Source organism: Dasypus novemcinctus, chromosome 17 (genome assembly GCF_030445035.2).
Source record: "Dasypus novemcinctus isolate mDasNov1 chromosome 17, mDasNov1.1.hap2, whole genome shotgun sequence".
NCBI lineage: Eukaryota > Metazoa > Chordata > Mammalia > Cingulata > Dasypodidae > Dasypus > Dasypus novemcinctus.
Genome location: NC_080689.1, coordinates 89,814,474 through 89,827,625, shown reverse-complemented (window position 1 = coordinate 89,827,625; position 13,152 = coordinate 89,814,474). Strand labels below are relative to the sequence as shown.

Sequence of the window (13,152 nt, the reverse complement as noted above, 5' to 3'; positions counted from 1 at the left end):
TTTTACCCCTACAATTGTTAAAGTGTCCTAAATTTTCTCTTACCTCTGCCTGTTCGTGCAGAGGGCTGATCCTGAAATGGAGCAGGTTCACATGGCCCTAACTTTCCTGAGTAACATATTAGCTCAGAGGAGGAAATCTCAAAGAAGCAGGTTAGAAATGGCTGCAGAAATGTTGCTTGTTTATTGTATAACCTCCCAGTAAAACGAATCATTCTACTTGTTCATAATTTAATGTCCTATGCCTACAAGTGTTCATGATATTGTCATTTGCATAATTCTCAAAGTATTAGTTTTGGGTAGGAATAAATGAAGAAAGGCTCTATCAGACCTTGGGAGCTGAAGCCATTTTACGTATGACCACTAGGTGGCGGTGTTACACTTCAGGTCTCCAAATCACTAGTGATTTTAGAAAGTGGTTGACTTAAATGATAGTCCTCTCCCTGGTTGTTGTTATGGGGGGAGGAGTGGGGTGAGAGGAGAAGAGGGGGACCTCATATTTATTTGAATATAACATTAAAAAAATAAATAAAGACAAAAAAAAAATGATAGTCCTAAGGGTGACTTATAAGTATTTGGTGACTCATTTCTGGGAGTAATACTGTATTAACGGCAATATAGATAACTTGTTTTGGATATATTAAGTGAGGTTCCTTTGCGATGTTGAAGAGGAGTTTCAAATATCTGTTTAAAATTAAGAATAGACTGAGATAGATACAGAACACATGCACTACATCTTAATCTATCCAATGATATGAACATATTCCACCTAGGTTTTGGCACCATATTTATAACCTTTAATTAAGTTATGATATTACACTTACAGATGCATGTAATTTTATTGCAAATTCCTTTCATTTTCAAGATGAGAGCAGGTGATTTGAAAGAGTACAATTGTTGATAAAATATTTCATTTTCCTAATTGTGCTAAATATTGTTGAAAATTTTGGTTGTTAAGTTGATTTCTCGCCTTTTGCCAGAGTGTAGTTACATTTCCTGTGGTCTTGATATTTTTATCCCCTTCCATTATTTATCTTTACAACTCACTGCACAGGTACGTTTGACTTTATATTCTCTATTCATTTGCATAGACTCCTCTGGGACTTGGTTGTCTGCTCAAAGCACTATTAATGCAGTTTCCGTGGAGATGAGGCCTCAGTGCATCAGACCAGTGAGCAAGATGATGTCACATTCCCAACTGCTCATCCTGCTGGTGCTCTGGGCCTCAGGTGAGAGGGTTAGAAGAGTATTACCTTTATAAAGCTGGAGAATTGTTTTAACATGCAGAGTGAGCAAACCATTTCATCCAAAGCAGATCCGAATATATATGATAAATAAGAAAACCTATATTTAGATACATATTTTATACATGTGTGATTGAATGTATGCTCTATGTTCTTTTCTGATTTCAGGTGCCAGTGGGGACATCGTGATGACCCAGTCTCCAGGCTCTGTGGCTGCATCTGCAGGAGAGACCGTCACCCTCAAGTGCAAGGCCAGTCAGAGTGTTAGCAGCTACTACTTACACTGGTACCACCAGAAACCAGGACAGGCTCCTAAACTGCTCATCTATGGTGCATCCAACCGGCCATCTGGGGTCCCTGACCGATTCAGTGGCAGTGGGTCTGGGACAGATTTCACTCTCACCATCAACAGATTCCAGCCTGAAGATCTGGGAGATTATTACTGTCAGCAAGGTAGCAGCTATCCTCCCACAGTGCTTCAGCCTCGAACACAAACCTCCTCCCCAGGGGTGTAGGACAGTGAGTTTTGGAGCACCAGCTGCTTCCTCTCCAAATTGAGTATGTTTGCTTCCTCCATCAGACTGAGAAACCACATTCTTTAGGGGACTTTACCATTGAAAATTTTTTTCCCTTAGCCACTTTAAGTAACAGGGTGAATTGACACTCTACGCTGGGGTCTTTTAAACTTTATAACCTGATGGATTGATTATCTATTCATTGTACCTCCTTAATGTTTAAAAATTTATCATCTTCTTTCCTTATCCCTTCCATCTTCTTCTTTCTCCCCCATCTTCCTCCAACTCTGGTCCTTCCCAAGATTAAATCCTTGATCCTTCATAAGCAAAACTTCCCCTGGGGAAGGTCATTATCTTCCCTTGCACTTTCCTTCCCTGGACCCATTGCCATCCAAGCCTTTCTTTTCAGTGTCACAAAAGATGACTTGATTTGCTACTGTACCTTATTTTTTAAATTTAGATAACTATTTTCATTTCCTATTGCCATCAAATAGTAGTTGTGGGTGCCTTAATATACTATATTCATTGAAGAATGCTTAGGTTATAAGGGATGATGCTCAGCCAATGAAATATGTTGATTGCAGTTTGGGTATAAAATTTTCCAGTGAGCTTCATATTCTGCGATTGTCACCCTATTTCTATAGTTCTCTTTTAAAATGATTGAACCATAAAACTTGCCAAAAATTGAATGTTTTCCATATTGATATATGGTCTGTGTTTACTTCATCTTGTTCCAATATATTTGAAATGAGACATATATAATTTTAGTCTTTACAACTTTAATTAATGTTGTATGTTCCATCTGTTTAAAAAAGAAAAGTAATACAAATAGAATATATGTATATTTGATGGTGTGAAACATTTTGGACCTCAGTAAAGGAGGATCTTAAGGGGAATCTATTCTGTGGATGTAACCTATTGTAGGTTAAAATCTTTGAGTAGGTTACTTAAGTTCATGCCTGGATCACTGTGGGTCTCAGACCCTTCACTTGAGTCTTTTATTAGAGAATGAGATTCAGACAAAGAAGGAGAAAGCTATGGCAGGAAGAATATGAAGCAATGAAACCTGGAAGTTACAGAAGAAACAAGCAGGTTCCACCATGTGTCTTGTCATGTGACAGAGGATTCTAGCACCACTGGCAGCTTGTCTTTGGGAAGAAAGGATTGCCTGATGATGCCTTGATGTAGACATTTTTCTCAGCCTCAAAATTGTAAGCTTGTCAGTTAATAAATACCTCTTGTGGAAGCCAGCCCATTTCAGTCTGACTAATTAAAATAGTCTATATCCAATATTTATAAAATAACTGAAAATCTGCCTTCTTTTGTAAAGCCCATTTTATTTTCTCCATCTCTTTCAGCTATGCTAATTTTTTCATGGCAACTTTTTAATTCTTCAACTTTAACTTTCTAGAAATGTGTGACAACATGCCTCCTGAATTCTTTCACCAATTGTCAACTTTTTCTCTTACCATCCTTTGGCACTGAAGAAATTCATGGTTTTTAAGTCTGCTGTAACCTGAACACTTTGGATGATCTTTATTTATTCATTTATTTGTAAAATTTATTTTTTATTTTTATTTTTATTTATTTATTTAGGTACCAAATAACTTTATTTGAAGGAATGGTACCAATGAAAGAACTTGGTAGACATTGATACAACTTATAGAAAAGATAACCCCAACACACATGCACTACTACCCTGTGGCTCTGGGGAAGCCAACATAAGGTTTAGTTCTCATCACTGCTTCCCAGAGTGTGCTTGTCAGAGAGATACTCTGCCAAGCCAGAATCTGGGGCCCCATCTTGCGCAGGCTGGTTACGTAGTCACCCAGTTCTTTGATGGACTTCACCTGCTCATTCACGTAATCGGTCTCAATGAAGTCACACAAATGGGGGTCATTTCTGTCAGTAGCCAGTTTGTGCAGTTCCAGTAGTGACTGATTCACCCTTTTTTCCAAGTGTAGTGCACACTCCATTGCATTCAATCCGCTCTCCCAGGCATCTTGTTTTGGTTTCTTGATATCCTGAAGGAAGATTCGGCCACCTCGTTGGTTCTGCAGCTTCATTAGTTTCTCAGCATGTTCCCTCTCCTCATGAGATTGGTGAAGAAAATATTTGGCAAAGTTCTTCAAAGCCACATCATCATGGTCAGAGTAGTAAGACATCGATAGGTAGACGTAAGAGGCATAGAGCTCCAGGTTGATCTGGCTGTTGATGGCGGCCTGGCTGTAGTTCTCGTGCACCTGCGACGGGGATGTGGTCGTCATGATGGGCGGTTGAGAAGTGGCAGCTGTGCGACACTGGACAGATGGTAGCAAGCAGCTGGGGGTGGCTGGCCAAAAGGGGCAAGCACCGGTTCCGTTCAGGCACTGTTGAAGCAGGAAACCATGGTGACTCTCTGTGAAGACGTCTATTTTTAAAATTTATTATGCTGCTGTCACCCCCCTTCCCTTGTCTGCTCTCTGCATCCATTTGCTGTGTATTCTTCTGTGTCTGCTTGTATTCTTATCAGTGGCACCAGGAATCTGTCTCTTTTTGTTGCATCATCTTGCTGCATCAGCTCTCTGTGTGTGCATTGCCACTCCTGGGCAGGCTGTGCTGTGTTTGCATGGGTGGCTCTTTTCAGGATGCACTCCTTGTGCACTGGGCTCCCCTACATGGTGGACACCCCTGCGTGGCTTGACGCTCCTTGTGCCCATCAGCACTGCACATGGTCCAGCTCACCCCATGGACCTGGAGGCCCTGGGTTTGATCCCTGCACCTCCTAAGTGGTAGGCAGGTACTCTGTCAATTGAGCCACATCTGCTTCCCTGGATAAACTTTAATTAACACATTATTCTCAGGTTGCTAGTGTAAATACTCTGGATATTCTAGTATTATTTCTTAAATTTCATCATATGTTGGTGGATAAAATTTAGTTTCACCAAATGTCTCCTAAAACCAGAGGCAAACACACCAAACTCTCTGACATACATAACTGCTCTTACTCTTAGTAATAAGAGGTAATTTATTCATTGAATCCACATCATGCATTCAATCAAGAAACATTTATTAAGTGGTTCCTCTCTCAGTTGCAAAGATCCCTCCTATCATTGTAGATGATGAGAAAAAAACACTTATGAAAAATATACACTGTGCCATTTTTTAGTGCTAGGTTAAAAAATAAATCAGGTCTGGAGAGGAGACTGTGGCTTAGAATGAATAGCAATTTAAAAGATGAAAATATATCAGTCAGCCAATGTCACGTAAGATATCATGCCCAAAACAAGTAAATAAAGCATTAGCTGGTGAGTTTTTGGGAGCTGTGCATTCTGTTCATATGGAGGCCTCACTGGCTTGTCTGGGCCTACTCTTGGTGTGTAGTTATCTGGCAGGGCCCTGAGGCCTGGGTGTTCTATGCTCAATTGTATTTGATCTCCTTCACATGTCCCTTAACTGGCCAACAGCCTGATTTTGGGTTGACTGCACCACATATCTTTTACCACCTGACAGACTAATTCTAGATTCTTCTGATGGCTATTTTCATGCTCCAAAAGATGAAATGAAAGCCCATTTCAAAGTGTTTTATTCCCTGATGGATCAACTACCTCTTCCCTGTGCCTCCTTTATTTAAACTTTCCTATTTTCACTCCTTCTCATTCTCCTTCCCTTCCTCTGGTCCCTGTTATTGTCCTCCAAATATGATATAAAGATATAATCCAGGCACACTGGTTCAGACTCTCCTCTGAAGGTCTTGTGTCACTCTCCCTCCTTATCTACTGGACCCTCTTTTGGGGCAGGCCCTTCTGCTTCATGTCCCTGATTGTATTTTACAGGCCTAGCTCAATGTCTTTATCCTTTATTCCTTCTCTTTTGAAAATAAAGAAAATTATCTCTCTCTGTCATTCTTTTCCTATTAATGGCCATTCCCCTTTATTCTAATCCTAATTATAAATACGTGCAAATCTCCCCATGACCTTTTCCCTTCAAGTATCAATTTAGTTATTTTTTTGTACATCTTTGACACTTTCTGCCCATGTGACCTCAATTAAATTACTTAACCTCTCAGTGTGAAGGTTTTTCTCAAATATAAATTGTATTATTATAATTGTCCCTGTTTTGTGAGGATGTCACGAGGCAACACACATAACAGGCTATGAGCCAAACCTAATACAAAAAGAAATCCTCGTTTCCAATGATTAATAATCTTTTCATATCTCCTTTAAAAATCCCACAATTATTCATCAATTATTCATGATTAAATTAGCTTTCTGTGGCTGCTTCAACAAATTGAAAAGAAACACAATAACTCACAATAATAGAATTAAAATCACTCACAGTTTTGAGAGCTGGTAAATTGAAATCAGTATCTCAAGGCTGCAATCAAAGATTTTAAAGGCCACACTTCCAGAAGCTCTTCAGTAGCATATATTCCATGACTCTACCAGCCCGTGGAGGCTGCCAGAATTTTTTTTTTGGGACTTCATTACTCCAGCTTTCAAGTTCAGCATCTTCAAATTACTCTATGCTTTTTTCTCTCTTGCACTTTTATGTTTGTCTGTCAAATTATCCTGTATCCCTTTTATAGGAATACACGCAATTGCATTTTTGCCTAACCTGAAATCCCAGGATAATGTCTCCATCTCAGATTAAACAAAGTACGATGAATGTTTCATATGAGGTAACATGCATGGGCACCAGGATTTAAGACAAGGTATTTTCAGGCTAGTATTAAGTGTATAGTGTGTTTCCTTCAACCCCAATGATGCCCATTTATCCCACATGCAAAATACCTTGTCTTCATCCCAACATGCCCAAATATCTAAACAAGTTATAGCCTCAACCCCTTCCCAAAACTCATCTAAATATCATCTCCCGAACAGTCAGAAGTCACCATCTAAATCATCTAAATTAGGAAAATTAGGTATTTATTACATTCTCAGTAGGATCCAATCTGGGATAAATTCATTTCTCTCTGTAGACCATCAAGCAGAAAAGAATTTTACTGATTCCAAAATACACTGGTGGGGCAGGTATAGTATAAATGTTGCAGACATCTTAATTCCAAAAGGGGATTGATGAAAGGAAGAAAGGAAGCACAGCTCCCAAACAATTTTGAAATCTTGACGTTCTATTAGGTTCATTGCCTGGAAGAGTCATCCCTATGGCTTACGTATTGTACTTGTTGACACGTCTCTGTCCTCTAGACCTTGGGCTTTGGTTTCTGAACACAGGTCTCTGGCCTCTGAGCCCATGTTTGTTATAACTCTCCCTGAGGAGCTGGCCTCTTTCTTATCTGGTGTAGTTTGAATTATATACACATTCTTAATCATCGCCAGTATTACTGTCTGTGTGGGCACATTGTAGATAGGACCTGGAATATGTTATTTGAGGTAAGGTGTGGCCCATCTAATTGAAAGGAGTCTTAATCCAGATCATTGGATTCTGTTATAAGCATGATATAGTCATTCAAAGATATAGAAGCCACAGGGAGAAGCCAGAAGATAGAAGTCTACAGAATTGAGAAGAGAAAGGAGAGAACATTGCTATGAAAGCAAGGCAGGGATTATAGCCAAGGAACCTCAAGGATCTCTGGTAACCAGCACTGGAATGTTACAGAGTTTAGGGAGAAAGCATTGCCTTGCTGTTTTCTCAGTAGTGGCTTCTCCTAACCTAAAAACTGTGAGCCTATAAATTCCCAGTTTTCAAGTCATCCCATTCTGTACTATCTAAGATACCTGTCTGGCAAAGTAAGGTATCTCAATTTGTTTTCTTCAAAGGGATTTTGAAAGTTCATAGTTTTATCAGTTTATAGAATTTTGTAATTCCACGGCCTTCTTATCTATTCCTCTTATTGTCCCTTTCAGCTCAGCTGGTGGTATTTTTGATAATATAATGTTCTCAAAAATCTTCTGGTTTGTGAACAAAGATCACTTCTGAGTCCTGCTCCATCACACAGAAACACAAACTCCAAAGTAGGGCCATCTCACATGCCACTGAACTCCGTCTGCCATGGCCATAGGACCTGTGGATCTCTGTAGCCCTCAGAAGAACCAAAACATGAGGTTGTATCTACTTTATCTGTTTCTGAGACTCTGTTGAGGTGTGCATGAGGGCGGCCCCTCTGACAACCTCCTGGCTCTTTTTGGAGACTCATAGCTCTATAACTTCACTTGTCCTTTCCATTTCCCCCTTTTACCCAAAGTAAAAAAGCAGTTTTTAACACTTGATATTACATCTAGGCTGAGATATTCTGCAAGTCTGAGTTGACCCCTTTAATCAAGTTCTTTTTCTAGTTACATCATCACTTGGTGTTTGGTAGTAATCCTTGGGTGCCAGGGAGGGTCATCCCCAGGAGTCATGTCTCATGCTGGTGCAAAGGCAATGCATCTACATGCTGAGTTTGGCTTAGAGAGTGACCATATTTGAGCAAAATGGGGGCTTTCAGGAGGTAACTCTTAGGCACCATGCAGCTCTAGGCAAGTTCATATTTCAGGCACACAGGTTCATAATCGGAGCCATCAGTAACAAGGGCTCATTGTTGGACCATCCATCTTTGTTGTTCTTGGACATTGCACTTGGGGGATTGTTGCTGTTCCATTGGTGAATGTGATAGATCTCTCCTGGCCAGGAACTCAGCACTCTCTGAACTGTCATTTCCAACTGTAACCACTATGAAAATATCCAAACCTTTCTATGTACCCTGTATACATGCCCTGGAGAACTCCGTCCCATCCATGTGTCCCCCACCAATAGCAGCCCACATGAGTGCTCCTCCCCCACCTTAGTTGAACCTCTCTGTGGTCCAAAATTTCTTCAGAAAGGAAGCCCAATATATTGCCAGTTTCCATTAAGAGTACAATGGAATGTAGTATTGGGTTTAAAGGTTAGATATAGAATACAGAGTAATTTAGAAAAATTAAATAAAGAAAAATAAATTGGGGTATCAAAAAATTAAAAAAGTTAAAAGCTTTGTTTCTGGAATTTTGCCTTTCATCACTGCTGTAAGTGTTGCCATGTATGTAGAGTGGCAAGGCAATTTCTTCCATTTCTTCCTCAGTGTCTACATCCTTTTTTTTTTCTAAGTATTAAGTTTGTCTTCACAAATTTTTACATCACAGTAATTCACATATGCAAAATATGGTACTACCACATATCCAACATCAAACCCTTTCTTCCTTCCCCAACAATGATCTTTTTACATGTTATATCATATTTGCTGCAGCTGACATACAGATATTGAAAGAATAGCTTTCAAGCTTGGTTCCAATTGGGTTTACATTATGGTAATATGGAAATACAATTTTCTAAATTTTTAGTTATCTTATGTTTTACAGTATGGTTTCCATTTTAGCCTACAGGCTTTTATACATTTTGGTATAATTTAACATGTCCTGTATTCATCATTGCATGATCTTGTGGAAAACTTCCATTGCCCCACAGTTACCCTGATTCCATGTATTCAACACCTCTTTTCCCCTCCCCACAGGGCCCACCGTGACAATCAATCCTCATTAGTTGAAGGGCCATATTCAGAGATACTTTCAGCCATGTTAAGAGCTTGACATACTTGACTGCCCTAACCCATTGGGAGCCACCAATTCTCTCAAGAGATACAATTCCCTCTGTTTGAGAACTTTAGTCCTCCCCAGGATGTGGGTGTACCTTCACTTTCATTTTATGGGTCTCCACCCAATGATATAACCCATTATGACAAAATTAGCACTCACACACTCCCTAGAAGTTTGCCCCATGTCACAAGCCCCCACTTAAGCATCTTAAACAGATAATCTTCTATATTGTATTTTCTAAAGAGTTTTCTCTATATTGTAATTTCAAACTCATACCTGAAAATCTCCTATGTTCAAATGTTCCCTCCACCATCCCCCCAATTTCTTGGGCCATCTGACCCACCCTCTCATCCCTAGCCACCCTGAGGCCCACAAAGCCCCACCCAAAGTTTTCAATATGCCCCCATTTTATCCCTTCCTGTACAAATTCTTATCTCCAGCTTAATATAGATTTCACCCATGTAGGATTCAGCTTGCAATTTTCCTCTAACCCCAATTTCTTTTAAGTTCGTTATCCTGTCTCTAGCTATCTGATACAGCTTAGTTTACTTATTTCATATCAGAAGGTCATGTAGTATTTGTCCTTCAGTGCCTGGGTTGCTTCACTCACCATAAGGTTCTCAAGATTCATCCATGTTATCACATGTGTTTGTACTGTATTTGTTCTTATAGCTGAGTAGTATTCCATTGTATGTATATACCACATTTTATTTATCCATTCATGTGTTGATGGGCATTTGGGTTGATTCCAGCTTTTGGCAATAGTAAACAGTGTTGCTATGAACATTGGTGTGCACACATCAGGTTGTGTCCTTGTTTTCAGTTCTACTGGGTATATACCCAGCAGGGGAATTGGTGGATCCTATGGCAAATCTAAGCCATATTTTTGAGAAACCGCCAAACTGTCCTCCAGAATGCCTGGATCCTTCTGCATTCCCACCAGCAGTGGATGAGTGTTCCCAATCCTCCACATTCTCACCAGCAATTGTAGTCTTCTGATTTTTTGATAGCTGCCAGTCTTATGGGAGTAAGATGTTATCTTATTGTTGTTTTGTTTTGCATTTGCCTAGTAGCTAGTGATTTTGAGCAGCTTTTTCATTTTTTTAAACCATTTTTATATCTTTTTTTGGAGAAGGGCCGAACTATTTTTTCCCCATTTTTTAAAATGGGCTGTTTTTCTTTTCCTTTCAACATATTGGAGTTCTTTATATATGCAAGATAAAAGTCTCCTATCAGATATATGGTTACCAAATATTTTCTCCCATTGTGTAGGCTCTCTTTTCACTTTCTTGACAAACTCCTTTGAGGTGCAAAGGCTTTAATTTTAAGGAAGTCCCATTTATCTATTTGTTCTTTTGCTGCTTGTGCTTTTGGTGTGAAGTTCATGAAGCCATTTACTATTACAAATTCCTGTAGATTTATTACTATTACGAATTCCCTACATTGCTTTCCAAGGTCTTTATGGTCTTGGCTCTTATATTTAGGTCTTTGATCCATCTCGAGTTGATCTTTGTATAAGGTGTGAGTTGGTAATCCTCTTTCATTCTTTTACGTATGGATATCCAGTTCTCCAGGCACCATTTGTTGAAGAGGCCATTCTCTTCCAGTTGAGAGGGCTTGGTGGCCTTGTAAAATACCATATGACTGTATATTTACCATATGTATATATACCATATGGTATAGATATCATATGGGGATCTATAACTATATTCTCAATTTGGTTCTGTTGTTCAGTGAGTCTATCCTTGTGCCCAAACCATGCTGTTTTCACTACTGTAGCTTTGTAGTATATTTTGAAATCAGGTTGTGTGGTTCCTCCAATTTCATTTTTCTTTTTCAATATGACTTTGGCTATTCAGGGCCTCTTTCCTTTCTAAACAAATTTCATAGTTAGTTTCTCTAGTTCATTAAAGAATGATGTGTTACTTTTTCTTGGGATTGCATTGAATCTGTAGATCAGTTTTGGTAGGATGAACATCTTAATAATATTTAGTCTACCTATCCAGGAACAGGGAATATTCTTCCATTTATTTACATCTTCTTTGATTTCCTTGAACAATGTTGTATTGTTTTCTGAGTATAAGTCTTTTACCTCTTTAGTTAAATTTATTCATAGGTATGTGATTTTTTAATTTACTATTGTGAATGGTATTTGATTCCTGATTTCCTCCTCAGATTGCTCATTATTGGTGTACAGAAATGCTACTTACTTTTATGCATTGATCTTGTAACCTGCTACCTTACTGAACTCATTCATAAGTTCTAGAAGCTTTGTTGCAAGTACTTCTAAGACTATGTTAAATAGGAGGGGTAATAGTGGTAATTCTTGTCTTGTTCCTGATCTTAGAGAGGAAGATTTTAGAATTTCACCACTGTAAATGATGTTAGCTGTGGGTTTCTAATATATACTCTTTATCATGTTCAGAAAGTTTCCTCCTATTCTGATCTTTTGCAATGTATTTATCAAGAAAGGGTACTATATTTTGTTAAATGCTTTTTCTGCATCTATGGATATGATTATGTGATCTTTTCCCTTCAATCCGTTTATGTGGTGTTTTACATTAATTGATTTTCTTATGTTGAACCATTGTTGCATACCAGGAATAAATCCCACTTTGTCATGGTGTATAATTTGTTTAATGTGTTGTTGAATACAATTAGCAGGTATTATTTTGAGGATTTTCGGTTCTAGATTCATTAGAGAGATTGGTCTGTAATTTTCCTTTCTTGTGTTGTCTTTGTTTGGCTTTGGTACTAGAGTAATCTTGGCATTGTAGAGTGAGTTAGGCAATGTTCCTTCTGATTTGATTTTTTTGAAGAGTTTAAGCAAATTTTGTGTTAGTTCTTTCCAGAAAGTTTGGCAGAAGTCACCTGTGAAGCCATCTGGCCCAGGGTTCTTCTTAGTTGGAAGACTTTAATGACTGATTCTATCTCTTTACTTGGGACTGGTTTGCTGAGATTCTTAATTTCTTCCTTTGTCAATGTAGGGTGCTTATGTCTTTCTAAGAATTTGTCCTTCTTGTTGGCATATAATTTTTCAAAATATCCTCTTTTGGTTGCCTTTATTTCTATGGGACCAGTGATAATATCTCCTTTCTCGTTTCCTAATTTGTGTATTTGGATCTTCTCTCATTTTTCTTTGTTAGTCTAGCTAATGGTTTGTCAATTTTATTGATCTTCTCAAAGTATCAGCTCTTGGTTTTGTTTATGTTTTCAAGTGCTTTCTTATTTTCTATTTCATTTAGTTCTGCTCTGATCTTTGTTATTTCTTTCTTTCTACCTCTTTTGGGTTAGTTTGTTGTTGTTTTTACTAATTCCTCCAAGTGTGCAGTTAGTTCTTCAATTTTAGCTCTTTCTTATTTTTTGATGTATAAATTTATGGCTATAAACTTCACTCTCAGTACTACTTTTGCTGCATCCCCTAAGTTTGGATATGTTGTGTTATCATTTTCATTAGTTTCAAGATAGTTATTAATTTCTTTTGAGATTTCCTCCTTGCCCCAGGGTTTTTCTAAGAGTGTGTTATTTAACTTCCAAATCTTGGTGCCAAATCTAGGTCTCTGGGCCTTGCAGATTTCCAGCTTCATTCCATTCTGGTCAAAGAAACTATTTTGTATGATTTCAATCTTTCTGAATTCACTGAGACTTTTTCTATGGCCTATCATGTGGTCTGTCTTGGAGAATGATCCATGTTCACTTGAGAAGAATGTATATCCTTCTATATTTGAGTGTAATATTCTGTACATGTCTACTAGGTTCAGCTCCTCTAATAAATTGTTCAAAATCTTTGTTTCTTTATTGATTCTCTTTTGAGATGTTCTGTCCAAAGTTGATAGTGGTGTATTA

The 13,152-nt window shown here is 38.4% G+C and overlaps 1 pseudogene and 1 gene segment (V, D, J or C); one reads left to right on the top strand and one right to left on the bottom strand.

Moving 5' to 3' along the window:
- Positions 1 to 1,144: 1,144 nt before the first annotated feature.
- On the top strand, positions 1,145 to 1,756 carry LOC101435004 (immunoglobulin kappa variable 3-20-like). The segment is given in 2 exon segments: positions 1,145 to 1,226; positions 1,410 to 1,756. Coding segments are annotated over 2 exon segments (429 nt in total).
- A 1,713-nt stretch (positions 1,757 to 3,469) lies between these two features.
- LOC101435879 (ferritin heavy chain pseudogene) lies at positions 3,470 to 4,023 on the bottom strand (annotated as a pseudogene).
- Between the last annotated feature and the right edge of the window lie 9,129 nt (positions 4,024 to 13,152).